The sequence below is a fragment of the Suricata suricatta genome, chromosome 4 (assembly GCF_006229205.1).
Source record: "Suricata suricatta isolate VVHF042 chromosome 4, meerkat_22Aug2017_6uvM2_HiC, whole genome shotgun sequence".
Lineage (NCBI taxonomy): Eukaryota > Metazoa > Chordata > Mammalia > Carnivora > Herpestidae > Suricata > Suricata suricatta.
Genome location: NC_043703.1, coordinates 12,800,559 through 12,826,710, shown reverse-complemented (window position 1 = coordinate 12,826,710; position 26,152 = coordinate 12,800,559). Strand labels below are relative to the sequence as shown.

At 40.6% G+C, this 26,152-nt stretch overlaps 1 protein-coding gene across 1 annotated transcript in view; it reads left to right on the top strand.

Annotated features, from left to right (window-relative positions):
* RAP2A (RAP2A, member of RAS oncogene family) overlaps nucleotides 1–4,180 on the top strand; it is a 33,220-nt gene extending 29,040 nt beyond the window's left edge. Inside the window, exon 2 of the mRNA XM_029936524.1 lies at nucleotides 342–4,180. Coding sequence (XP_029792384.1) covers nucleotides 342–579 — 238 coding nt within the window. The 3' untranslated portion in view covers nucleotides 580–4,180. The remainder of the gene's footprint in view (nucleotides 1–341) is intronic.
* Nucleotides 4,181–26,152: the final 21,972 nt, after the last annotated feature.

Below are 26,152 nucleotides of genomic sequence, written 5' to 3'. Positions count from 1 at the left end.
CATCTCTTAGAATGGAAAAAGTTAAATGAACCCACCTACCAGGATTTATTCTGAGATCCTGAGAATAATTTTCCAAATATATCTGGAAAGGTAAATTGATGTTCAAAGATGTAGAATTGACTAACTGAAAGCCTCATTTCAGAAAGCCCATCTAGGATCCACTCTGAGAGCTGCTTCTAAATGCCCTCCGGTAGGTGACAAGCCAAGTGGGGCAGATGACGTGTCGCACCACCACGAGTAGCATTTGTGGTAGAATAGAATGAAAACAGAGAACATACGTTTCAGCCATTTAACTTCATGCCAACGTTTACCATTCCTGTGCTCCATCTGCTCTCTCGTAGGTATGAGAAAGTGCCAGTCATCTTGGTGGGGAACAAAGTGGACCTGGAAAGTGAGAGAGAAGTGTCCTCCAATGAAGGCAGAGCCTTGGCCGAAGAGTGGGGTTGCCCCTTCATGGAGACCTCCGCGAAGAGCAAAACGATGGTGGACGAACTCTTTGCAGAAATCGTGAGGCAGATGAACTACGCCGCGCAGCCCGACAAAGACGACCCGTGCTGTTCTGCATGTAACATCCAGTAGCCTCCGAACATGGCCGTCCCCAACGGGCCTCGCCCGCCACCGCAGGCGCTGACGCCCCTCCTCCGCCCGACTGGGGGCTCCGCAGGGCGTGTGCGGTGACTCTGCAGTGAAACAGCCGCCCTCCTTCAGCGTCCAGCAGTGACTGTCAGCTGAGATCTCCGAGTACCATTGGGTTCAGTGACTACCTTTTTCACTATCGTCCTCAGCCTCCTGTACGCACCTGCAACTTGAAGGCATAGCCAGCCAGTCTACAGGGTGACCTCCTTAGAAAGCTATGGTGGCGCTGTCACCGAGTGGACAGAAGCAACTATTGTATAAATTTAAAATAATCTTGAGAGAGAAACCAGAAGAATCCCAATGACCACTTACAGTTAAAATATTTTGTCTTCTTTGAAAAAGAAAAAAGTAATAAGTAAAGGAGAAATATTTTCCTACGAGAGTACTGACATTTCAGGACTTGAGATAGTGCTTCTAACCAACGGATTCCGTCAAGCCAGATCATAGCGGCTGACCCGCCAACGGCTTTACAGGGAGAGATTATTTCCTCAGCTGACCTATTTCTGTTCCTCAAAATTGATGCTTAATCGTAGATGTTATCCTAATGTGTGACGCAGAACTAACTCGTGCATCGATCCTTGATAGAGCAAAAAAATCAGAGCAGGTTGTGGAAGAATACGGTCTGGCTTTAGAATGTGTTGAGTCACCTGCTTTGCCACAGAAAATGGAGGCTCTCACAAGGGTTTGATCCCAACGAAAACCCCAAACCCACCCTCTGTTAACAAAGCAGGGATGGTCTTAACTGATGAGAAGAAAGCAATGTGATGGGAAGATTGCCTCGCCTTACTCACAAGCAGCGTTCGGTGGATTAACTAGTACCATCGTGTAAGGAAAACGAAGCCATGTTGCATCCGCGGGTTCCGTTCGCAGAAAGTCCAGGACAGTACACACCTCTTGCATTTTTACATTCGTTAAACTAGACCTTCTTGCCTTTAAGGGCTCTGGTTGTGGTGTGATTCTTGGCTAACCTGCTTTCAAAATCCAGTTTGCTATAGCAGAGCTTTATTGCAGGCATTTAAAAATTGAATAACCATGTGAAATAATTTGGGCTTAAAAGTAGAACATAAATTATAGAGTGGAAGGTAAGGGACAAAAAAAAAAACCCAACCCTTTTATCTTTAATTTTCCTGGGGAATTATATAAAGATTTTCTTATAACAATTTTGCCCTGATTACTGAAGTGGCAAATAAAGCTAGAGAGAATATTTTCTTTTGAAAAGGTGCTCAAGCTCTGACATTTTTGGTTTTCATCGCCGTGAAGTATTTATCATTTGCATGACTAATGGCACAGGAAAAACCTATTCATAAGTTTTACAATCGAGTGCAGAAGGGTTTTGGACAAACTTCAGAGTTGTAAATGCTGGAGAAAGTATCTTGAACGAATCCTCTGAGGATACATTTGGCCTTCAGAACTGCAATACCACTGAGCCTGTGATCCGCGTCCTGCCCCCCACACTTTATTGCTCTCACACACTTGTGCAAGTAACCTCTGGTCTTCTGTGGGTACCCGAGAGAAGAGTGTGTGTCCTCGTGTGCATGTGTGTCTCTTGTTCCTGAGAATTTGGCACAAGTCAGAGATCATTGCCTACTCTGAGCATCCCTACTGCAGAAGATAGCGTGTCAAAGACATTTTTTTTCAATTATTTGCGTGTTTTTGACACTCTGAAACCATTGGTAGCCCCCAAGTGTTTAGTGAGCTGGCATTAAGCTTAGCTGATAGCAGAAAGGTGGATAGTACTTTTCATAGATAAGAAAACAGAGATCTGTGGGTCCAACCAGGCTGTGATTGTTTAAAAAATCTTTGAATTGTGAATACTTGCATTCCTCAATATAGTTTTTTTTTTTATAACCCCCAATTATGAAGCACCTTGTTTCCAGGATGGAAAGTTCTAACCAATTTTACTTAAACCGATTTCAGTATGTAACAGTTGATTTGACTTCAAACATTTAGAGAAATCAGAGATTCAAGAAGTACGATTTATCTACTGAAAAACAGAAATATTTGTTACTGAATCAGTTGAGACTTGAAGCGTCTAACTTCTCAGAATGATAGTTTTTCTAGAATTCCATATTTAACAGACCACTAAGAGCACATATTAAAAACACCTGTAAAGACTCTCCAGTTTTACCTTACGGATTGCCATGCAGACAAGAGAAACAAGTTAATTATGAGAAGTATGGCAAAATCTAAGGTAGAAAAGATGATCTAAAAATCCAGATTTTCATCCCCAGTGCTTGCGTCAGACCGTAAGGTGGGCTTTCACTGTAAAGATGTTAATAAGAACCGATTTGACTGCCTGATCAGTGTTTGCACACAGCCCTTCATATTTAGTGACAAAGCATCAAAGATATCCAGAAACTTCGGAACCCTCTTGTGCTCTTACTGTTGGTATTTCATCTCGTATGAAGATAACTCAGTTTGAATGAATGTGTTTGTTGAGATGTGAATAACGACCTTAAGAACAGGAGGATTAAATTTGCTGGCACACAGATCATAGTGGCTACACAGAGAAGTTGGTGACCTTGTGTCGCTATTTATTTTATGCCCTGATCAGACTAGCACCTAGATAAGTGGAAGTTTTTCTAACATGCCTTAAAAATGTTATGGTTTGATCCAAAGACCCACTTTTTCTTTAGCTATTTGTGATAAGCTTTTCCTTTGTTTTCCTTTTGTCTTGTTTCACTTTTCAACACAGGCAGCGTTTTTTAAGTTCTTTTTTTTTTCTTTTTTCTTTTATGTTGCAGCTTTGGCTCGGGGGGGTTCTTTTTCAAGCTGTGATAGTGATGGTGACGGATGCCTTTCATTTTGTTCAATTTACACCAAACACGCCAGCATCGGATCAAAAACGTTATGTAAAATCTTCCTTCAACTATTGAAAGGTGCTCCGGCGATCTTCTTCTTTGGTTCGTAGAATTAGAACTGAACTTTTGCCTAAGTGCTAGAATTGCCGTCACTCCTCTGTGGAAAAACTACTGATATTTTTTGCTTTTCTTTGTAAAGAAATGTTGCCTAAGGATGTCTGCTGTGTGTTTTGAGGAGTTTTCCGATGGGAATGTTGTCTGTGTATGTCTGAATGTGAACGTGCTTATTTCGTTTGTTGCTGTTGGTTTTTCATTTGTTTGTTTTGGTTTTTAGTTGTTCTTCTCACTAGCCTTGTGTTCGCGCTGGTAAGCTTTACCTGTCTCCTTAGCCAATCAAGTGTTCGAGACTATGGGGGTCTTTTTTTTTTTAATTAACGTGTCATTGTGCATCTATTAAATCTTGATCAGGGTTTCAAGAATGACTGCGGTGGGTTTTGGAAACAGACTTATCATTATTGATTTGGGGTTTCCCAGAGATATAGTTCACAGTTCATTGTTGAGCTCTAATACAACTGACCATTTAAAATTGAACAACAGTTTATTGTTTTGTAACAATGTCAGTTGTTAAACCTTGACATTTCGATTAAAACATGGATTGTAGTTATAACTCAATGCAAATTCAACGGTTGTATTTGGAGTTAAATTATTTTAACAAATAAATTTATTTAATGAAAATTCCTCTGGATTGGTCTGGTTTGGTTTGGTTTTTGTACATGTTCGTGAGAGAAATGTGTTCAATATATACGAAAACAACTAATAATTGCCATAGAATGAATTTAATCCTCTTGCTATAGAAATATCCAAGCTGAATTAAATGGACAAGGCATCATAAGAAAAGGTTAATAGATCATTTTCATACCCTTTAAAAATATTAACCCAAGAAAGACTTGAAAATCAGTAATTACAGGGGTGCCTGGGTGGCACAGTCAATTAAGCGACTGACTCTTGATGTCGGCTCGGGTCACTATCTCATGGTTTGTGAGTTCAAGCCCCAAGTTGGGCTCTGTGCTGACATTGTGGAATCTGCTTGGGATTCTCTCTCTACCTCTCTCTCTTCCTCTCTTTCTCTCTCTCTCTCTCTCTCTCTCTCTCTCTCTCTCTCTCTCTGTCTCTCGACTCCTCCCACGCACTCTCTCTCTCTCTCTCAAATTAAATACAATTTAAAAAACTAAAATCAGTAATTACAAATATAAACTTGACTCCATAAATCGTGTTTTATATTTTTGAGGATAGCCAGCTAATTTGAAGTCTCAGTGCTGATGTGAACACAATTATTCCAGGTAATTAACATTAATTAGCAGTTGCTCTGTGGTCCTGCTCATATAACTAAAATGTATCAGCCTCCCTCTAGTGAGGGGTTGAGGTTGTCTTTTTGGTGAGGTCTTGTGGATCTGGGGGTGCCTGAAGCCGGAGGGTGCTGCTCCATAGGGCTGTAAGGCTGCCTATTCTATATGGGGCCCTGTGAGTGTTGACAGAGGCTATTAATTATGTACAGCCTTCAGCTGCTCTGATAAGGAGCCCATTCATTCCCGAAGCCAATTTAAACTATGCCTTTTGGTTATGTTGCCTTCAAACTCTGTTGAAATCCTCTGGCAACATTCCACCAGTTTAGAGGCTTCATTGTTTTAGAATATAAGAATAATCTGAATGAATATAAGGGAAGCACTGTAGATAGAATCTCAAATATTTAAAGGAAAATGCGCTTATATTTTAGTACAATAAATAAATATGTGCCGGTTAGCTTCATAATCTCCCTTGAAGCTTTTGTAAAATAACTAAACATACCAAATTCTACCCTCCCCCACTCGCACTCTGTCTCTCTCTCTCAAAAGTAAACAAATATTAAAACAGTTAAAAATTAAAAAAACAAATTGAAAGCTCTAAGGGTGCCTGGGTGGCTCAGCCCCACTGCACCGACTGCTCACCGTTTCCTCCCAGGACTAAGGGAGAAGGCAGGTGGGTTCTGGTGGCGTCTACTCCCATTCCTGTGGGCTCCACCCTTACGACCTCGTCCCCTCTTGAAGGCTTCCTGGGGGTTAGGTTTCAACATATGAATTTTGAAGGGACACAAACATTCAGTCCATAGTACCAGTCTCTTCTGCCTTTTCCTTTATGTCAAGGCAGATACAAATTAGCCCCCACGCCCCCGCAAAAAATAATTAAATTATTTTTTCCCTGCTTTTACATACCAGAATCCCAGTAACTGGGGCCAAACCAAAGACCCGGGCACAGTCCAGAGAGGCTGTCGCTGACTCCATTCTTTCTTCCCAAGGCCAGTGTGACCAGCCTGAATGAGGCTGTCCCAGGGACTTGGAGGAGTCTGTGCCGGGTGGGAGTGGGTGACAGCACACCCGGCTCCGGGGCTGTACAGGGTGCGTCTGCTTCCGCAGGAAACACTCAGCTCACCGTGGGACCTGCCGGGGGCTGGAGCCTAGGGGGCAGGCACTGAGGCCACTGTGCTAGTCTGGGGACACCAGCAAAGCTGAGAGGGACAGGGAGCTCTATTGGAGATACTCCCTTGACCAATAAATGCTGACTCACCAGTATCCTTGACCTCCGCCCATATCAGGAAATGCTGAGTTAGCAGTGGCCTTAAGAGAATCTTGTCCCAAATATCCAGGAATCCCTGAATCCTATCCTTGACCCTCACCTTGTCCTCCCTGAGGTGGGCATAAGTGCGTGTGTAACCAGCCTCACACAATGACATGCACAAATGCACACACATACACACACACACACACACACACATCCTAAAACACAAGGGTGAGGGAACAGCAATTACTTGATGGAGATTTCATCTTTATTTTTTAATGTTTTCTTATTTTAAAGAGAAAGAGCGTGAGTGGGGCAGAGGGAGAGAGAGAGAGACAGAGACTCATAAGCAGGCTCAGCCTGGAGCCCAACTCGAAGCTTAATCCCCCAACCCTGGGATCATGGCCTGAGCCGAAATCAAGAGTCAGACACTCAGGGCACCTGACTGACTCAGTCAGTTAAGCGTCTGACTTCAGCTCGGGTCATGATTTCAAGCCCCACATCGGGCTCTGTGCTGACGCTCAGAGCCCAGAGCCTGCTTTGGATTCTGTCTCTGTCTCTCTCTCTCCCTTTCTCTCAAAAATAAATAAACATTACAAAAAATTTCTAAAAAAGAGTCAGATGCTCAACCAACTGAGCCACCCAGGCACCCTTAGAGCTTTCAATTTGTTTTTTTTTTTTTTAATTTTTAACTGTTTTAATATTTGTTTACTTTTAAGAGAGAGAGACAGAGTGCGAGTGGGGGAGGGTAGAGAGAGGGAGACACAGAATCCAAACCAGGCTCGGGGCTCTGAGCTCTGAGGTGTCCACACAGAGCCTGACATGAAGTTCGAACTCAAACCTTGAGATCATGACCTGAGCTGAATGAAGTCAGATGCTTAACCGACTGAGCCCCCCAGGCGCCCCAGGAGCTTTCATTTTAAAGCTGCTGTGCCGAGCTCTGGGGCACCGCCTGAACCCCAACAGACCCAGGTCTGCGTAAGGAGCATAGAAGGAGAAGCAAATCAAAGTCCCTGTCTACATCTATCCTGAAGCCTGAATCCAAATCCTGAATCTTGCCTCTGCTACTGAGAAGAACCCAAAGAGGAGAAGCGAATTTGACCCAGTGCCCATCATGGGGCTCCCCTGGGCCATCCTCTCACTGCCTGCCTGGGGGAAGTGGAGGCAGCTCACAGGAGGAGGACGCTCCTAGGAGGCTGCCTCCAGACTTGTCTCACTTCACAAGGGAGGAGAGGGAAGAGCAGAGAGACCCTGGCCTTCATTCTGGAAGTGCCACCTGAGCAGCCTGCGTGAGGCTGAAGGGGGCTTTCATCTGACTGTCATCCAGCAACCACCCTCCTCTTGGGAGCGAAACAGAGACCAAAGTGTCCAAGAAACACCTTTCTTGGAAGTAAAGTTTGAGTATGTTTTCCCTTGATTTATTTCATTTGCTTCATTATTCATTATGTTTTGGTTCATTTACACAGTCTGTATTGGTTACCTATTGCTGTGTAACAAACGGCCCGAAAACTTAGAAGCTTAAAACAACAAACCTTTATTATCTCCCAGTTTCTGTGGGGCAGGAGTCTAGGCATGGGTATGGTCAGTCACAAGTTTGCAGTTAAGCTGTGGGCTGGGTTTTCAGGCATCTGAAGGCTTCACTAAGGGTAGATCTACCACTAGACCTTCAGTGGTTGTTGGCAGGATTCAGTTTTTTTAGGCCTCACTCCCTTGTTGGTGGGCAGCCGGAAGCTGCCCATATGGGCCTCACCACAGGGCAGCTCACAAGGTGGCAGCTGGCTTCATCCTAACTGGCAAGTGAGAGCAAGGAGGAGTATGAGCAAAATAGAGTCACAGTCTTCTGTTTTTATCTCAGAAGTGAAACCTCACCATTTCCCGCTATTTGCTTAATTAAAAACAAGACATTAGGTTCAACCCACACTCAAGAGATCACACCAGAGTCTCAGGATGGTTAATTTTATGTGTCAATGTGACAGGGCCATGGGTGCCTAGAGATTTGGTCAAACATTATTCTAGGTGCTTCTGTGAGGGCATCTTTGGATGAGATTAACATTTAAATTGGCAGACTGGGTAAAGCAAGAGTGCCTCCCTAATGAGGATGGTCTTCTTCCAATCAATAGAAGACCTGAATACTACAAAAAGGTTGACCTTCCTCCAGATAAAAGTGAATTCTTCCTGCCTAACAGCACTTTGAACTAGAATATTGGCTTTCCCTGCATTGAGACTCAAACTGAAACATTGGCTCTTCCTAGGCCCTTAGTCTGCCAGCCTTTAGACTAGGATCAAACCATTGGCTCTCCAGGTTCTCAGCCTTCAGGCTTGGACTAGCATTTCATTGTTGGCTTTTCTGGGTCTTCAGCTTGCTGACTCACACACAAGTCTTGGGAATTGCCAACCTTCATAATCCCACGAGCCAATTCCATATAACAAGTCCCTCTCTATATAAATAGATGATACATGCATCCATCCATCCATCTATCTATCCATCCATCCATCCATACATACATACATACATACATATATACATCCTATTGGTCTATTTCTTTGGAAAACTTCAGCTAATATAGGTGAGAATACCAGAAGGCAGGGATCATTGTGTGCCACCTTAGAAAGCTGCCTACCACACATTATTATAAATTTTATCCCATACTATCTCCCTACTTAGAGAATTATAATCCCAATCTAAAGATTTCAGTGTGTACTCTTTTTTTCCTTTTATCTTGATTTTAATTCCTCTCCTACCATCATATGTATCACTATATCTAGAAAAAAATGTCCAGTGCACCACAGACAGTCAGGAAGTCCTTACCTACTACAATGCTAACTAGAAGGGCAGGAACTAATTATGTATCACTATTGAATATTACACAGGCATAAGTTAAATTTAGTTTTTCTGATTAAAGCAAAATAATTTCCCAAATACCCATAAGGAATATTTCCTAAATTGTATTCCCAAATCAGTCTGCAAGTACATTTCCCAAATGTGCCATATCAGCACAGTGTTCAGAGGAAATTGATTGGCCTTCATTAAATGATAAGCCATCAGTTCGACAGAGTATTCTTCCACCAGTAGATTCTAGAAGCTATTCTGCCATCTGCGGTGAGGGGATGGGAGGTTGAGTCTCGTTACCTCTTTAACTTCTCTTAGTCAAGGCTGATTATAACAAATGAATAAAATTAATTTACAAATAGTAAATATCTGATTTGGTTGTGTTTGTGTGTGTGTGTGTGTGTGTGTGTGTGTGAAGTTTGTTCATAATTATCAGTAACAAAGCAGGTTAAATCTCTGGTGACAGTTGACTTACTATCAGTTTACTGCATTAACCTGGCTGCTAATTAACTAGTTTGGTCTATGGACTATTCTAACAGGCCCATGAAATGAGATGATCTTCCTCCCCACAGAGATTGTCTCTCAGAGGACTCTGGTAATTAAGAAGCATCTGATGAGATCTGGTGAATAGATCTCTGGGAAGAACTGTTCTGATTAATTTAGGAGCATGAAACATGGAGAGTCCCTCTCTTCCCCCACTAGACCACAAGCCCCAAAGTTAGTTGATTTATTTTTTTCTGCCGCAGAGAAGCTAGTCCCTCCACTAATCAGGATTACCTAATTCCCAACCCTACTCCCAACGCCACTATTCCTAGGCAATGATGATATCACAGGTCACTCTAGTACCTTAACCAAACCAATAGTCTATAAAATGGTTTCTGCAATGAGATAATAAAAAATTTACTATAGTTTGAGGTTTTTTTTTAATGGACCCATAAACATACCTACAATAAAATGCCCCAAATCTGTGTGTATACCTCAATGTACTTGTACGTATGTAACCACCAACCACATCAAGATACAGAATATGAATATCCCTGTCACCCAGAGGGCTCCTTCATGCTCCGTCTCAGTCAATACCTGCACCGCAGCGGTAACTACTGTTCTGACTTCTTTCGCCATACGTATCTTTGCCTTCTTGAACTTCATAAAAGTTAAATCATATAGTGTTACTCTTGTGCGTCTAGATTCATCTGCTCAGCACTATGTCCGTTGAGATCCACTCTTGCTGTTCATACAAGCTGTGGTTTGTTCTTTTCCTATCATTGTACACAGTGCTCTTGTTTACGAGCATACTTTATACAATCTACAGTTAAAGGACATTTGTGTTTTTCTCAGTTTGAGTCCTTTATGAATAAAGCTGCTATGAATGTTCTTATACGTAACTTTTGGGCACGGTGCTCATTTCTCCCAGGTAAAAACCCAGGAGCAGAACCTCTGAACCACAGGTATGCTTGCTATTTGGCTTCAGTAAACCATTTTCTCAAGTGGTTGGACCAATTTACACAATAACAAGCAATGTGTGACAGCTTCAATTGCACATGTCACAGGATGGGCTCCCTGGGACGCGGGTTCTGCAGCAGAGCTTAGCGTGCAGGATTTTAATTAGGAAGTGCCACTGGGATCAACTTCTGTGGGAGAAAGTGAGATTGGACAGAGGGAGAAGGTGAGCTGCAGTGTGGAGCTGACAACAACCTGGGAAAAGGGTAGGCAATTAGAATGGCCCCTCAGAACTGGCCCCAGTTGGGTCAAGTTAGCTAATCCTTTACGCCCTCCATCCATCAGTCACTGTGACTTGGATGAGATGCAGCATAGACAGTCTCTGAAGGATTAAAGACGGAGGCTGTCAGCCCTGTCAGCAGCTAGGGCAACAATCACTTTATTGAAAGGAGATCCAGGCGGTGCCTCAGAGGATCTACCAACTCCACACACCCACACACATACCTGGCACTGTCAGTGTTTTTCATTTGAGTCATTCTGGTGGGTGTGTAGTGGTATGTCATTGTGGGTTTTCCTTTGCTTTTCTCTAAGGCCAATAATATTCATATGCTGATTGGCCATTGGTGATCCTTTTTGGTGAAGTACCTGTTCAGGTCTTTTTCCCATTGTTTAAATATGTTGCTTGTCTTTTCCTTGTATATTTATTTTCTGGATGTGTATTTGTAGATATACCATCCAAGTCTGATGCTTCCCTGTCTCTTGACCCAAGTCTTTAATTTGAAAGAAGTCAATGTACTGATCTTTTCTTTTATAGTTTTTTTATTCTTTTAAGGAAATCTTTCTTAATTCAGAGTTGTTCTTGACCTCTTTTTCCTCAATGGTATGCTGAGTTGGGCTTATGCATAGAATCATTGTAGAATAATTACTTTCATCGTAGAATTCGTTGAACAAATCAACATGGAGCCACCATTATTAATTAGCTTTGTTTCATATTACTGAGGGTTTACTGAAACATTTCACTGGCAAGTTTGGCTCTTGGCCAGTGGATTCCCAAATATATTTTACCATGTACTAAATCTGTGTTAAATAGGAAAAAAGAATGTCATGATCAAATAAATTTGAGAAACCCTTGCTTAAACAAAGTTAAGCATGTTTTCTACTGTAGAACTCCTTGGAATCTTCAACATTTTAATTTACATTATGCAACTTCAAGAGACATGGTAGAAGCGTTCTGTCTTTAAATTATTTGACCATAGAAAGTTTTTTGTCTCAGAACATTTCATAAGACTAGTGTTTCACAGGTCACGAGTTTAGTAAATATAGGACAAGGGGTAGGATATCTAACAAAAAAAGAGGTCAAAAATACTGAATCCAAGAATCCATAGTGGCATATTAAAATGTCACTTAAAATAAGGGAGGATTAACCTTTTTTTTTAGGAGAGAGAGAGTGTGTGCACAAGCAGAGGGAGGGAGAGAGAGAGAGAGAGAGAGAGAGAATCCCAAGCAGGCTTTGCACTGTCAGCATGGAGCTTGACACAGCACTCCATCCCACTATCCTGGGATCATGACCTGAGCCAAAATCCAAAGTCGGACACTCAACCAACTGAGCCACCAAGGTGCTCCAGCCATTTTTTTAAAATAGGAGGATACTAAATAATAAATATAGAAAGACTGATAGAATCAGGGAGTTGTCATTTTGCAATTTTTTACATAAAAGTAGAATCAGGCAAGGATCAATAATGAATGCTAAGACCATTGGGTAACAATGTTATGAGGAAATGGGTCTTTCACATGATCTCGATGTATCATTCCACAAGTTACTTCTTCATTGTTAAGGGAAACAGCTTTTCACTGGAAAGACCTGGCTGACACTGACTACACCAAACCATCAAACTCAGCACCACCCACAACGGGACGAAGCCCATCACGGTCCCTGCTGTGGTACAGTGGGAAGCAGCTCATGTCACCTGTGTGTGTTCTTGCCAGAAATATCCTGAACCTAAGCATGGACAGCAATCGGACAAATCCTCATTGTGAGGCAGGCATGCCACAAGAGTAGGTTTGAGTGCTTCAAAAACATTGGTCTCAAAAGACAAAAATAGCAGAGAGAGGATGGGGTGCTGTTCTACATTTAAGGTAGGTGCTTAAGAAGAAAAGAATGGAAACAATGTCTCAACATTTTCCCTGCCTCCTGTCCTTCGCAGGTAGATGTGGTTCCATTAGCAAAAATTTACTGCATGTACAAAGTCTCAAAGAAAAGGAATATGGGTCTCCACCCCCAAAGGAATGCAACAAAATCCGTGTGTGGATATGTATAGGAAAAGCCAGTATTTCTCCTGGTCTGGAAATTCAGAAACTTCCTTCCATTTAAGTTTGTATTCCACACTTTTCTTACTGAGAATCACTGAATTAAATCAGGACCTTTCCTTTAACATACGTAATGCCCATAACACTCCCTACCCAAACTTTAAAAAAATTTTTTTTAACATTTATTTATTTTTGAGAAACAGATACAGAGTATTAGTAGGGGAGGGGCAGAGAGAGAGAGGGAGACACAGAATCCAAAGCAGGCTCCAGGCTCTGAGCTGTCAGCACAGAGCCCAATGCAGGGCTCGAACCCACGAACTGTGAGATCATGACCTGAGCTGAAGTCGGTGCTTAACCTACTGAGCCACTCAGGCACCAAAACTCACTACCCAAATTGTCCAACTTTTGCCACTGTTATGGCTGACCAATACCTACTAAAGATGGCCCCAGGTACTGCTGCCTTGTAGTAAATAAGAAGGCAGCTAAGTAATTGTGGATTCTACCCTGTGAACCTCAATGCAAGACTTAAGATAGACATCAATTGTCTAACTCAAAGCTCCATTATCCCCTCCCTTGCTTCTTCCCTCTCTTCCCCCCTTCCTTCCTCCTTTTCTCCCTCCCTCCTTCCTCCCTTCTTTCGTCCCTTCCATCTCATTTGCCACCAGTATCGTCCACGGCCTCGCACAGCTGGATTAGCTCCATATCCTAAATCCAGACAATTGCTATTTAAATCATTAACAGTATTTCCTTTTGAGAATGATTTCGGTCTCTCTAGTTGTTTCTCTAGTAATAAATTAGTTCACTTTAGCAACCCCTGGCATTTTCATTCACCACTCAGGGACATGTGATTTGCAACTAAAACAAAACACGCTAACATTTTTCTACACTCTTCATTCACTCATACAACTAGTGTTTCCTTGTATAATTTTTTTTTAAATGATAAAGTTTTCTGGGTTGTTTTCGCAGATGTCATAGACAACCAAACGAATTTCTCGGCATTAACTTTAAACCACAGTGATGGTTAATGTTTGTCCTAGTGTCTGTGAGCACTCATCTGTCAGAGTCTCCCAAAGCCGCCATGGCTATGGCCTGTGGGTGGGGTGCAGTGGGAAGGGTGGGAAGAAGCCACAGGCAGGATTGGCTGGGATGCAGGATCCTGGCAGGACCACCAGGCCAAGTGCTTCTAGGGACACAAGGGATGGTCTTTGGAGGCTAAGGCCTGGCAGGGGTCCTCGACAGAGAAATGAGAGACTAAGAAACCGGAAACCCTAAAATCATGGTCAGCCTTCTCACCACTACATGAAGGAATTCCAAAGAATAGGAAGAGTATGTGTTTTCTTTTTGTTTAATTCATAATGTTTCTTCAAAATGACTGTGTCCTCTTTTCTTTCTTCCAACAGTGACTTCTCAGCCTCAGTCATGAACAAATACCATCTGACATTTTAGCACATCAGTGGCTTAGAAAAATATAATTAAAGGTAAAATGTACTAGAACCGAACAATATAGATACCCTAGTCATTCACTTTTAATTACATTTGGATGGATCCTCCGTTGCCATGGAAACTCTCTCCTTGGGAAATTTTGGAGGCAGGGATCTGCTCCAAGTTTCAGAGTTCTGTATCTTAAAGAAATTTTTTGTTCTATTTAGAAGTTTCAAAGCTATGCTGCAAATTTCCACTGGGATAACATGCAAACTTAGCTGTTGTTAGTTGCACAAAACAGTTAATTACAAAAGGCATTGTTTGCTTTTCAATGTTACCAATTGTTACAAATTTCAATGTTACAAATTCTTTGCAAATGGAACTAGTTTCTTTATTGTGAATCCGTTGCCTGATTCAATTCAACTTCTGTATCCAATATGGCGGCCACTAGCCACATCCTCATGCAGCTATTTAAATCTATGTTAATTAAAATTAAATAAAGTACAAATCTTCAGTAAAACTACTTGAATTTCGAGTCACACTGGACATCTTTTAAGTGCTCAATAGTCATAGCTAGCTAATGGCTATGTATTAGCGTAGATACAGCCCATTTCCATCATAGCAGAAAGTTCTATCCAGCAGCCCTACGTTAGAAACAATCGTTTGTATCAGCCCTATTCAGTTTTCTTTGCTCAGAAACAGTAAGAAGCCACCAACACATGTGCGAGGCTAGTTTCATGAGCTTGCAATCTGTGTGGTCATAAAGGGACCTGCACTTAAGTAGGGTTTCATGCTAGGTTTAATGCTCTGTTGCCACAATCTTACAATTGTTAATACTTTTGAACGAGAGATTCCCCACATATGCACTAGGCTTCTCAAATATGCAACCAGTCCTGCCTATATGAGATGGAGCCTGGATATTATTTCCGTTCCCTTAGGATTGGTTCATTTCCAGCCTCCTTTTCCATAGTCCTCAGAGAGTGAAGGGGGACAGGAGGCACATAAGGTAAAATTCAGGTGCCTGCAAACTTTTTGTCTGTCTCATCAGAGACCCTCACCAAGGATTCAGCTTTGAGTACATCTGTTCACAGGAGCACTAGAGGCCCAAAGCTGTGTCCCAGCACCTCCAACATTAGGAGAAAGTTGGAGTCTCTTTTTAACAGGTGTTTTCTAACACGGATTCTGAGTTGCCCACAGGGGAATTCCCTTCCCTTCCACAGCCTCGCCAACGCCTGTGTTGAAGCTTGAGCCTCATTACTTTCGCTCATCAGCCATTCATTCCTTTACTTTCCCATTCACTCAACAAATATGAAGCATCTAGTATATACGAGGCACTGTTGCAGATTGGAATAAAAAATTATATGACATGGACCCACTGTTACCATCTGGTAAATTATATCCTGCAATTAACCCAACATTAACAGGAGATATGGGAGGACAGTAAAATCAAACGCAGCCAGAGTATCGTCAAGTATTTATTAGCTCTCTCCATGTTTCCATGGTCACATTAAAACAAAAACAATAAAAACAATGAATGTAGCAACAATATGACTGATTCATGCACTGTGTTATGAAGTTCTCTTCCAGAAAATTTGTACCACTCAGAAAAAGAAAAAACCCAGGTAATAATAGTGTTAAGTAACAACACAGTAAATACCAAAGTCATTTTCACTTGCTTCTGGAACTCACTGCGTGACAAGCTTTTCTGAAAACTTTGACTCCTAATTATGTTTGAGTCAAACTAACATTACACTGGTGTTACCTTCTGTGAGCTTATATGATCCAGGTTTGTACCAAATGACAGAGGGAAGACAGCACATAATTAAACTGGCCAAACAAAAATCTGCAAAGCCAGAGACATTGAGCTGTCATTTTAAAAAGTATTATTCTTTCCTTTCAATATCTTGAGGTTGGGCGGGGGGAACTTGCAAGACTTCATACCACATAAACTGACTAGGAAATGAGAGCAAAGGGAATATAAAGTAAAAAAAATTAGAAAACAACCCCAGGGGTACAGTTATTCATAATGCATGCTGGATGGTCCTGTATTTCTTTTATTTTTTTATTTTATTTTATTTTTTTTGTTTTTATTTATTTTTGAGAGACAGAGAGACGGTGTGAGCAGGGGAGGGTCAGAGAGAGAGGGAGATACAGAATCTGAAGCAGGCTCCAGGCTCTGAGCTAGCTGTCAGCACAGAGCCTGATGTGGGTCTTGAACCCACAAACCGTGAGATCATGACCTGAGCTGAAGCCGGACCGTTAACCGACTGAGCCACCCAGGTGCCCCTGGTCCTGTATTTTTGAAAGCTGAGCCCTTCATACTTGCTTCTGAGTTCCCTGGCAGCCAAAGTCAAGAGGAAAACAAAACTATGGGATTCGAAACGTCTTTGAGTTAAAAATAACCAACTCTGGAGATTTGTTCCAGATATTTCTGTGGATCCCCATACAGGGCACACTGTGTGATGTAGCAAATGATACCATCAACCACACAGTGGTGCCTGTTCTGGTGTGATCCCTGCCAGTCACTTATTCTTTTCAATGCTTAATATTTGTGTGATAATTTTCTAGGTTTTCAGCAAAGGGGCAGGTCTGAAATATCCTATGTAGAGTATTTCAGGAAGATGAGGATTTTTGTCACTTTCAGGCACCACGACATAACTAATTGATGGTAAGTGAACTTTTTGAAGGGAATGAGGTACCTCTGAATTTAGGGGTCAGGTTATTTTACAGAAAGACCCTCCTCAGATCTCTCATTATGGGAAGAATAGTATGTGCGGAAAGTGCAGGAATAGAAGAAAGAGGAGAGAGAGAGGCAGCGAGTCAGAGAGGGAGCAGAGAGCTGTCCTGGGAAATTAGTCCTGTTGGACTTGGTCTCCACCACGGCCCAGAGGATGTCCTGGGAGAAGATGCTAGACGTTCACCAGAGGCAGTGCTGCAGTCAACGGGCTCTCTAGGCACAGCATCGGGGTAACGTTTGGGGGTTATTAAGCGCATACGGGCTGTGTGTGTGTTCTCTTTTTATGAATTATGTATAATTGACATATAACATTATATGTTTCATACATTTTTTAAGTGACTTAATGTTTTAAAGCAGTTTTAAGTTCACAGAAAAAATGAGTAGAGCTAGAGAGATTTCCCACAGACCCTCCCCCGCCCACAGCCCTACATGCACAACCTCCCCCACTACCCGTATCCCACACCAGAGTGGTACATTTGTTACCATCAGTGAGCCCGTGTTCACACGTCATTAACATCAAGGGTCCGCAGTTTATTATAAGGTTCACCCTTGATCTTGGACATTCTGTGGGTTTTGACAAATGTATGATGACATGTATCTAACACTATAAGCCTATATTTGTTTTAAATTGAGGCATAATTGACATATAACATTATGTTCGTTTCAGGTGTGTCACATAATAATTTGATATTTGCATATATTGCAAAATGATCATCACAGTAACAATCAACATTCATCACAACACATAGCTACCAAAGTTTTTTCTTGTGATGAGAACTCTTAAAATCTGCTCTTAGCAACTTTCAAGTCTTTCAAATATGCAACCCAGCACTGGTAACTGCCATCAAATGCTGCCCATTCCACCCTAACTTGTATCTTTTGCAGCTGGGAGTGGTATCTTTTAGCCACAGTCAGCCATTTCAGCCACCCCACCCCAGTCTCTGGCAACCAACAATCTGTAGTTATCAGGCTTTTTTATTAAAGACTCCACATATAAGTGATATCACCTGCTATTTGTCTTTCTCTGACTTATCTTATTTACCATAATGCCCTCAAGGTCCATCCATGTTGCCGCAAATGTCAAGATTTCATTCTTGAATAAAATTTTATTATATACACACATACATATACATACATCACATTTTTTAATGTTTATTTATTTATTTTGAGAGAGAGAAAAAAAGAGATAATGAGTGGGGGATGGGTAGAGAAAGAGGAGACAGAGAGAATCCCAAACAGGCTCCACACCTCAGCACAGAGCCCATCACGGGGCTTGATCTCACAACCATGAGATCATGACCTGAGCCAAAATCAAGAGTTGGATGCTCGATTGACTGAGACACCCAGCTCCCCTACATCCCTCACATTTTCTTTATCCGTTCATCCACTGATAGACAAGGCTATGTATTTTTAACTGCAGAAAAATCAGTTTCTTATAGTCCTAAAGCCAAATTTGACCATGGTATCATCAGGAGCTCAGGATTTGAGAACAGCCAGAACCCAGTTCTCCATGTGGACAGCAGACATCCGTGGCTCTGGAGCACTGCAATGAGGTAAATGGTGGACTCTCAGTTCAAGAGCTTTTTCCTGGTTATCTCCGAGTTTGACTTTCTCTAGTCCCAGTCTGCAAAACTATACATTCTAGTGGGAGGTGGAAATAGCAGGTATAATGAAAAATAATGGAGTGTGGTATAAATTTAATTAGGAAAAGCCAATTATAATTTTACCTCAGAAGACTGAGATGCTTAGGGAAGTGAATTGAATTTTAAAGTTAATTAGGCAATAATATATTGCACCATTTGTTGAAAATCTTTCTAAAATTTATGTGTTCAATTTCAGAGTCATAATAGCAGCAAGGTTTGAGGTCCATATACCTTTTTCTAATTCCTCATTCAATTGCCCATGAAGATACTGGACACTAAAAACTGACAAAGTGCCAAAGTCAAAATAAATTAATTAATTAAATTAAAAGCAAAAGCAAAAGTGCCAGAGTCAGGTGGGATTTCTACTAACTGCATTATCCCTATATTTCTATATTTTATCACAGTTTAACATACACACACATATCCTCATTAACTTGAAGGCAAATACTAAAAATAATCCCAGTACAGTAAAGGAAAAAAAAGAAGACGGCTATTTCTTATAATTACTATGTCATCAATATTTAACACAGTTCTAAAAGTTTTACCCAATTCAATGAAACAAGAAAAACTAGATATGAAATAGTAGAAATTAGGAGAAGAAAATGTCACAGGTACACCATCGTCCATTTGGAAACCCTTAGAATATCAATTAGAAAACTATTGTTGCTGGGGCACCGGGGTGGTTCAGCCACTTAAGTGTCCGACTTCGGTTCAGGTCATGACTTCAGGTCACGATCTCCTGATCTCATGGTTCGTGAGTTCGAGCCCGTTTCTGATTCTGTGTCTCCCTCTCTTTCTCTGCTCCTCCTCTGCTTGCGTTCTGTCTCTTTCTTTCTCTCTCAAAAATAAGTAAACATTTTAAAAATTAAAAAAAAGAAAACTATTGTAGCTGATAAAAAGAAACACAAATAAATACATACAATTCGATGTTAACTATAGTCAGTCAAAATATAATAAAGATCCCACTCATCACTGCAGGGGGAAAAAAAAAGGCAAGCAAACCAAAACACCTAAACAGGAGATACAAAACCAGGCAGGAAGGAAACCATAAGACGAAATGAGGTAATTGTGATATTGCTGAAAACTCCAACTCTTAAGATTTCATTTTCCTTCAATTTAATGTAAACCCTTCATGCAACACTGGTCAACAGGCCAATTTTGAGAAAATTGATAAAATGATTACATAGTTCATCTGAAAAATAAATGGAAAGGAAGGTATCAAAGCCTTTTAGTAATGTAGAGAAATGTTGAGGGGGAGCAAATCTCGGGTGCCTGATTTAAGTGTTTGATGATACATACATCAAATTTTAGATATTTTGAAGTCAGATCTGGTTGAAATTGTACTAACTCTTAGCTGGGGTATCTTTGGGCAAGTGACTAAACTTTTCTGACTTAAGAGATTATTTTCTCTCTTAGTACAATCACGGCCACATTTTCACTGTGATTACACTAGACAACAGAACCTTTAGGGAAACTTGTTTCATAAACCAAAAGAGAATCACTTTTCAAACCTGACAATAATTGACATTGAAGTCACACTGTGAACCTTTACAGGTAACAATAATACCGATGATGGGGAATCGTGTGGAGAGGTAGATCCTAGAAGGAAAAATGGTACAAAATTACTGGAGAGTAATTTTAAAATATCGATAAGGATTTCTCAAATATATTTCTACCTTTAGGGGTCCCTGGGTGGCTCAGAGCATTTGACTCTTGATTTTGGCTAGGGTCATGATCCCAGGGTCGTGGGATTGAGCCCTGCATGGGGCTCCTCACAGGGAATGGAGACCGCTGAGATTCTCTCTCTCTCTTTCTCTCTCTCTTTCTCTCTTTTTCTCTCTCTCTCTCCTTCTGCCTCTCTCCCTGCTTTCTCTCTCTCTCTAAAATTAAAAAAAAATTTTTTTACCTTTGACTCAATAATTCTATTTCTAGGAATCTAACCCAGAAAAAAATCGATACAAGCAAATATATTCATTGCTGTATTATTTATAAAACTCAGATAATCAAAAAAGAAACCCTTAAATAACATAGACCTATATGAGAATTTTTAGGCTACCTCTATTTATGCAAATTAAGAATGGTAAATGACACAGTACAATGATCATGGCAGAATAAAGAATGTATGTGCTGTAAATTTCAATTTTATCAATTAAAATCGTGTAGATGCCTGTATCTATTTATGATAGAAAGAAAATATGGTATAGCCTCTCTGGCTTGTTGAATTTCTGTTCTATGTTTTCTTAATATTCTACAATAAGTAATTATTGTTTATAATAGAAAATATGCTATTTATTTTTTTAAGTTTATCTATTTATTTTGAGAGAGAGAGCGAGAGAGAGTGCACACATGATCAGGAAAGGGGCAGAGAGAAAGACCTAAGCAGGTTCTGTGTCCTCAGCCCAGCAGGAATGATGAGATCATGACCTGAGCCAAAATCCAGAGTTGGACGCCTAACCGACTGAGCCACCCAGGCGTCCTAAAAATATATGTAACTTAAAGTAACATATTTATGGGGCACCTGAGTGGCTCACTCAGTTAAGTGACTAACTTCAGCTCTGGTCAGGATCTTAATGGTTCATGAGTTCAAGCCCGCTTCTGGCAGGCTCTGTGCTGACAGCTCAGAGCCTGGAGCCTGCTTCGGATTCTGTGTCTCCCTCTTTTTCTGCCCCTCCCTCACTCACCCTCTCTCTCTTTCTCTAAAATAAATAAACAAAATAAAGTAACATATCTGAAAACAATTAGGCTGCTGTAAATCAAGAATTTAAAGAAAAGTATAAGATCTAAACATTTTTACATGAAATAAAATATATAAGACTACTTCCGGGGCTCCTGGGTGGCCGTCGGTTAAGCGACCGGCTTCGGCTCAGGTCACGATCTCACGGTTCGTGGGTTTGAGCCCCACATCGGGCTCTGTGCTGACAGCTAGCTCAGAGCCTGGAGCCTGCTTCAGATTCTGTGTCTCCCTCTCTCTCTGACCCTCCCCTGCTCATGCTGTCTCTCTCTCTCTCTCTCTCCCTCTCTCTCTCTCTCTAAAATAAATAAGGACAGTAAAAAAAAAATTTTTTTAAGACTACTTCCCTGTGTTAGTATTGTTTAACTAGTGTAATTAATGTTTTAGCATTGATTTGAGTTATTTAAAAGGCTTAAGGTTATTTCTGAAAAGATTAACGATTCTATAATATTTATAATATTAAAGAATAGGATGTTAGACCTAATATGTTTTTGGATTGTGACATTGAATATTCCTGAAATTGTATGCATACATGTTTGTGTTTTAATTGCTACTAATAAAGTTACCATTCCTAAAAGTTTCCTCTTTCTCTGAAAAAGGAAATGCAATTAAAAAAATATTGTGAGTCACAGTTATCTGGGTTCTTGTTAATGAAAATTCTATAAAATGAAAATTAGAGAGTACCTGTATACAATAATTTCCTAAACTACTGAGAAACCCAGCATGGCCCTTGGGATTGTCAAATCCGGGTAAAAATTCCAGTTTACTCACTTGCTCACCGCATATCTTGACTTTACCCAAATTATTTCACCTCTACCAACCTCAGTTATCTCCACTGGACGATGAGGACAATTATAAGACTTGTTTTGAGTGATTCCTGACATACCTGTGGCTACGACTGGAGAATCCAGGCTTTGCGCCCCCAGAGAACTAAATTTAAGGCTCACAATCTGAAATAGGAAGATAGAAAACAATGTGCAGTGTAACGATATGTTGTATTCAGAAGATAAAATACTTACAGCAGCACAGAAAAAAACCCAGAAAACAAAAACCAAGTGTATGACAGTGAAAACAAAGAGTGAACATAATCTTAGATTGTGAATCACAGATTGTGTTGGAATAATAGACCAAAGGGTGTGTTTGAAGCTACACTTGAGAGTTTGGCTTCCTTGGGGTTTTCCTGCCCCGCCCTGCCACACCACATTCCTCCTTTCTACCCAGGAGAGTCAGAAATGGAATTTTCTGGTAAATTGAGTATTCTGATTCACCAACATGACCATAAATACCAGAGATGGCTTACACATTCCCAAATAACTAACATCTTTTAATAAAATGTACCTTATCTAAAAATGCTCTGAACATAATCTTAGATTGTGAATCACAGATTGTGTTGAAATCTCTGGAGACTCAGACGTTAGCTCAAGATCTGACATTCACAGTGCCTCGGGTTGTCCATTTAAACATCACTGGTATTAAACGGTAAATGAAAGCTGGGTTGTTTTCGTTTTATGGCTTTCTGTGTCCTTTGCGAATAAGAGTTTGTGACAACAAATGTTATAATTACAGCTATTGAAAAAATATGAATTACAATACGTTGGGAATCTCCCGTATTGTAATTGGATTGGATCAGAAACAAACTGTAGCAGATTTTGCTGAGCTTGGTGACTGTGTAGATATACATAGAGGACTTAGAGATTTTAAATGACTCTGTTTAGGACAGTTGCTTTAAGATGTGAATAAAAATCAAATACTGTGGCATTTTTATTTTGGTTATTTGTGTTGAAAATGTACACACTGACCTTTAGAAAGTCAGAAATCTCCAGGGCTTGTGCAAATAAATAGGACAAGGGCAGAACAAATCTTAAATCTACACCCATTGTCTTTACAATGTGTTAGAAAAGATAGAAAGTAGTTAGGGAACTCAAGAAGAAGAAAAAGAAGAGAGACTTAATACACATAAAATATTCAGAAGTCTGTAAAGAAATTAATTTTAAGAAGGGGAATCAATATGAAAAACACAGTATTATTTGGCACTGAACTTTCTGACCTCTTTTTAGCCCCGGGCAGAGGGACAATGTTGATCGAAGAGGAGCTAAAACATTGACCGCTGGCATGTAGATGTATATTTTGGTCCAAGATTGTGTGAGCTAATCGTCCAGGGGGACAAAAAAGATAGTGTTTGGTTTTGGCAGAGTTATAGAGTTTGCAAATTGTTGGGCCTGGACAATGGAAACATTGGCTCAAAGGTAGAAGGTGGAGACTGAAACCAAAAGTCCAAGAGTTGAAAGAGATTTGAGAGATCTTGTTTATCTGTTAGAGGTAAATGAGGTAATCAACCCACCAAGCCTGCCCTGGTTGAAAAACGTCTTGGAAGCCATTACCAACCTCTCTTAGAATCTGGGTACAGATATTAAGAGAATAATGTCCAGCTAAGTTTTCCAACATGTTGGACGAATATCTGAGGAACTGTCTGCTAAAGATAAACCAATTTGAATTCACTTTAATTTAAGCATAAATGGTACCCATCATTTTGTAGAGTGAAAGAAGGCATTAGAAAACCAAATGTTTTAACATGCCAATGCCCCAGTTGCTTTCTCGCTGATGACTGAGCATTGTTATATTTTAAACCATTGTTAGACCTTGGCAAATTCTAGTCTGCTTCATCTTTAATCATTATCCTTAGTATCATAGAACTAGAAAGTAACCTGGAGATCACATCCATCCAAACCCTCGGTTTATCCATGGGCCCAGAATTGTATAATTGCTCTAGACTCATAGATGGTCCACAGAACCACAGATGCTTCATGTCCCAAACAGAACTCACTTTGGTACAACAAATGTGTTCCTTTTCTTACACCCTATATTGCAAATAATAGTGGAAGCATTCTTTTAGTTATCTTAACTCCTTTCCTTAATCCTAAACTTTTTAAGAGAAATTTTAAAGAAATTTTGAGATTTTTCTCTGAATTTTTGCATACATTCCTGGCTTTCAGATTTTTTTTATTATTGAAGTATAGTTGACATATGATGTTATATTCATTTCAAATGTTCAATATGGTGACTTGACAATTCTATCCATTACTCAATGTTCACCATGGTAAGTGTAGTCACCTCGCAGCCTTATTATAATACTGTTGACAATATGCTGTACTTATCACCTCTGTGACTTATTTGTTTTGTAACTGAAAGCTTGTGTCTTCTTCATCCCCAATTTTATCATCTTCATCCATCCATCCATCCATCTATCCATTCATCCATCTATCCACCCATTTGCCATCACAGTTTATTCAGCATTGACTATGTAAAGACACTATGCATGGCTCTTTGGACATAAAAATTAAGTAGAATATAGATGCTGCTTTCCAAACCTTGGACAAGAAAAAGAAGGCTGATCCAGGAGATGCAGGATGGAAGGGAAATGGATCAAGATATTTAGATTTGAAGTGTTGACTTCAACTTTCTACAAGCTGTTCCCAAATCAACCACGTGAAGAAATGTGTGATTTTAACTGCATTTTCTGCAGAGCTTATGCTTTGATGTATGGACAAAAGTCTTTTTGTCGGCATCCTCAACTTCCTTGTAGATGTTCTTACTTCTTATGTGTACCTGCCTGAATGACCTTTACAGTCTACTCCTTCACCCTGGGGCTCTCAGTTCTCAAAGTTGAAAAAGAAAGCATGAACATTTAAGAATTTTCCCACTTGTTTTTAGACACATCGTTTGAGGGCGATTAGTGTCAACTTGTGGTGTGTCTTATTTATGATGTGCTTCATGAGACGTTAAGAAGGATATTGCAACTGTAAACGTTTTTTTAATTGAAAAATCCTTAGTTCTCAAAAGAAAAAGAGTACATGTTCATTATAGAAAAAGTAATCAAATGCCTTTTTCTCCTGATTTTAAGTACTTTAAACTGAAAATCCATTCATGCTGCTAGAAGCCTCTTCCCGAGTAGAGGTGCTAGGGACCTGTGATCTATTTACTCTCATATCAAGGGAATCTACAGAAAGAACATAAGGGTCTTGATGGGAAAAGTCTGAGTAAGTCACAGCTTCATTGCAGCTAGCTGCCCTGTGCTCAGGGAGATGAGAGAACGCCAAACTTACAGCTGAATTTTCTCAAGTGGCTTGATTTTAAATTAAATGTAGTTGTGAAGACATTTGACTCCCAGCCTGAGTTGTGTTTTTACACTTTCTTAAAGGTTGGCACTGGGCTTTTCTCATTCACAGCTGCCTTCTCTAGTGTGAAGAGACACACAGTGAGGGTGGGCATACTCTTTCCTTGCTGACTAAAAGTTGAATTAAACCAGGATATTGTGGCCCAATAGAGAAACTTCTGCAGAGCAGACAAGATCATTGTGCCTTATAATGGATCCTTGAATTTAAAAAAAGAGGGTGCAGGGGCACCTGGGTGGCTCAGTCGGTTGAGTGTCTGACTTTGGTTCAGGTCATGATCTTGCGGTTCGTGAGTTTGAGCCCCGTGTCAGGCTCTGTGCTGACAGCTCAGAGCCTGGAGCCTGCTTCAGATTCTGTGTCTCCCTCCCTCTCTGCCCTTCCCCCACTTGTCCTCTCTCAAAATAAATAAACAATAAAAAAAATTTTTTAAAAAGAGGGTGCATCTGCCCTCCTACACTGTTGGTGGGAATGTAAACTGGTGCAGCCACTCTGGAAAACAGTGTGAAGGTTCCTCAAAAAACTATCCATAGAACTCCCTTAGAACCCAGCAATAGCACTGCTAGGGATTTATCCAAGGGATACAGAAGTGCTGATGCATAGGAGCATATGCACCTCAATGTTCATAGCAGCACTGTCAACAATAGCCAAAACATGGAAAAAGCCTAAATGCCCATCACCTGATGAGTGGATCAAGATGTGGTATATATACACAATGGAGTACTACATGGCAATGAGAAAGAATGAAATATGGCCATTTGTGGCAATGTGGATGGACCTCGAGGGTGTCATGCTAAGCGAAATAAGTCAGGCAGAGAAGGACAGAAACCATATGTTCGCACTC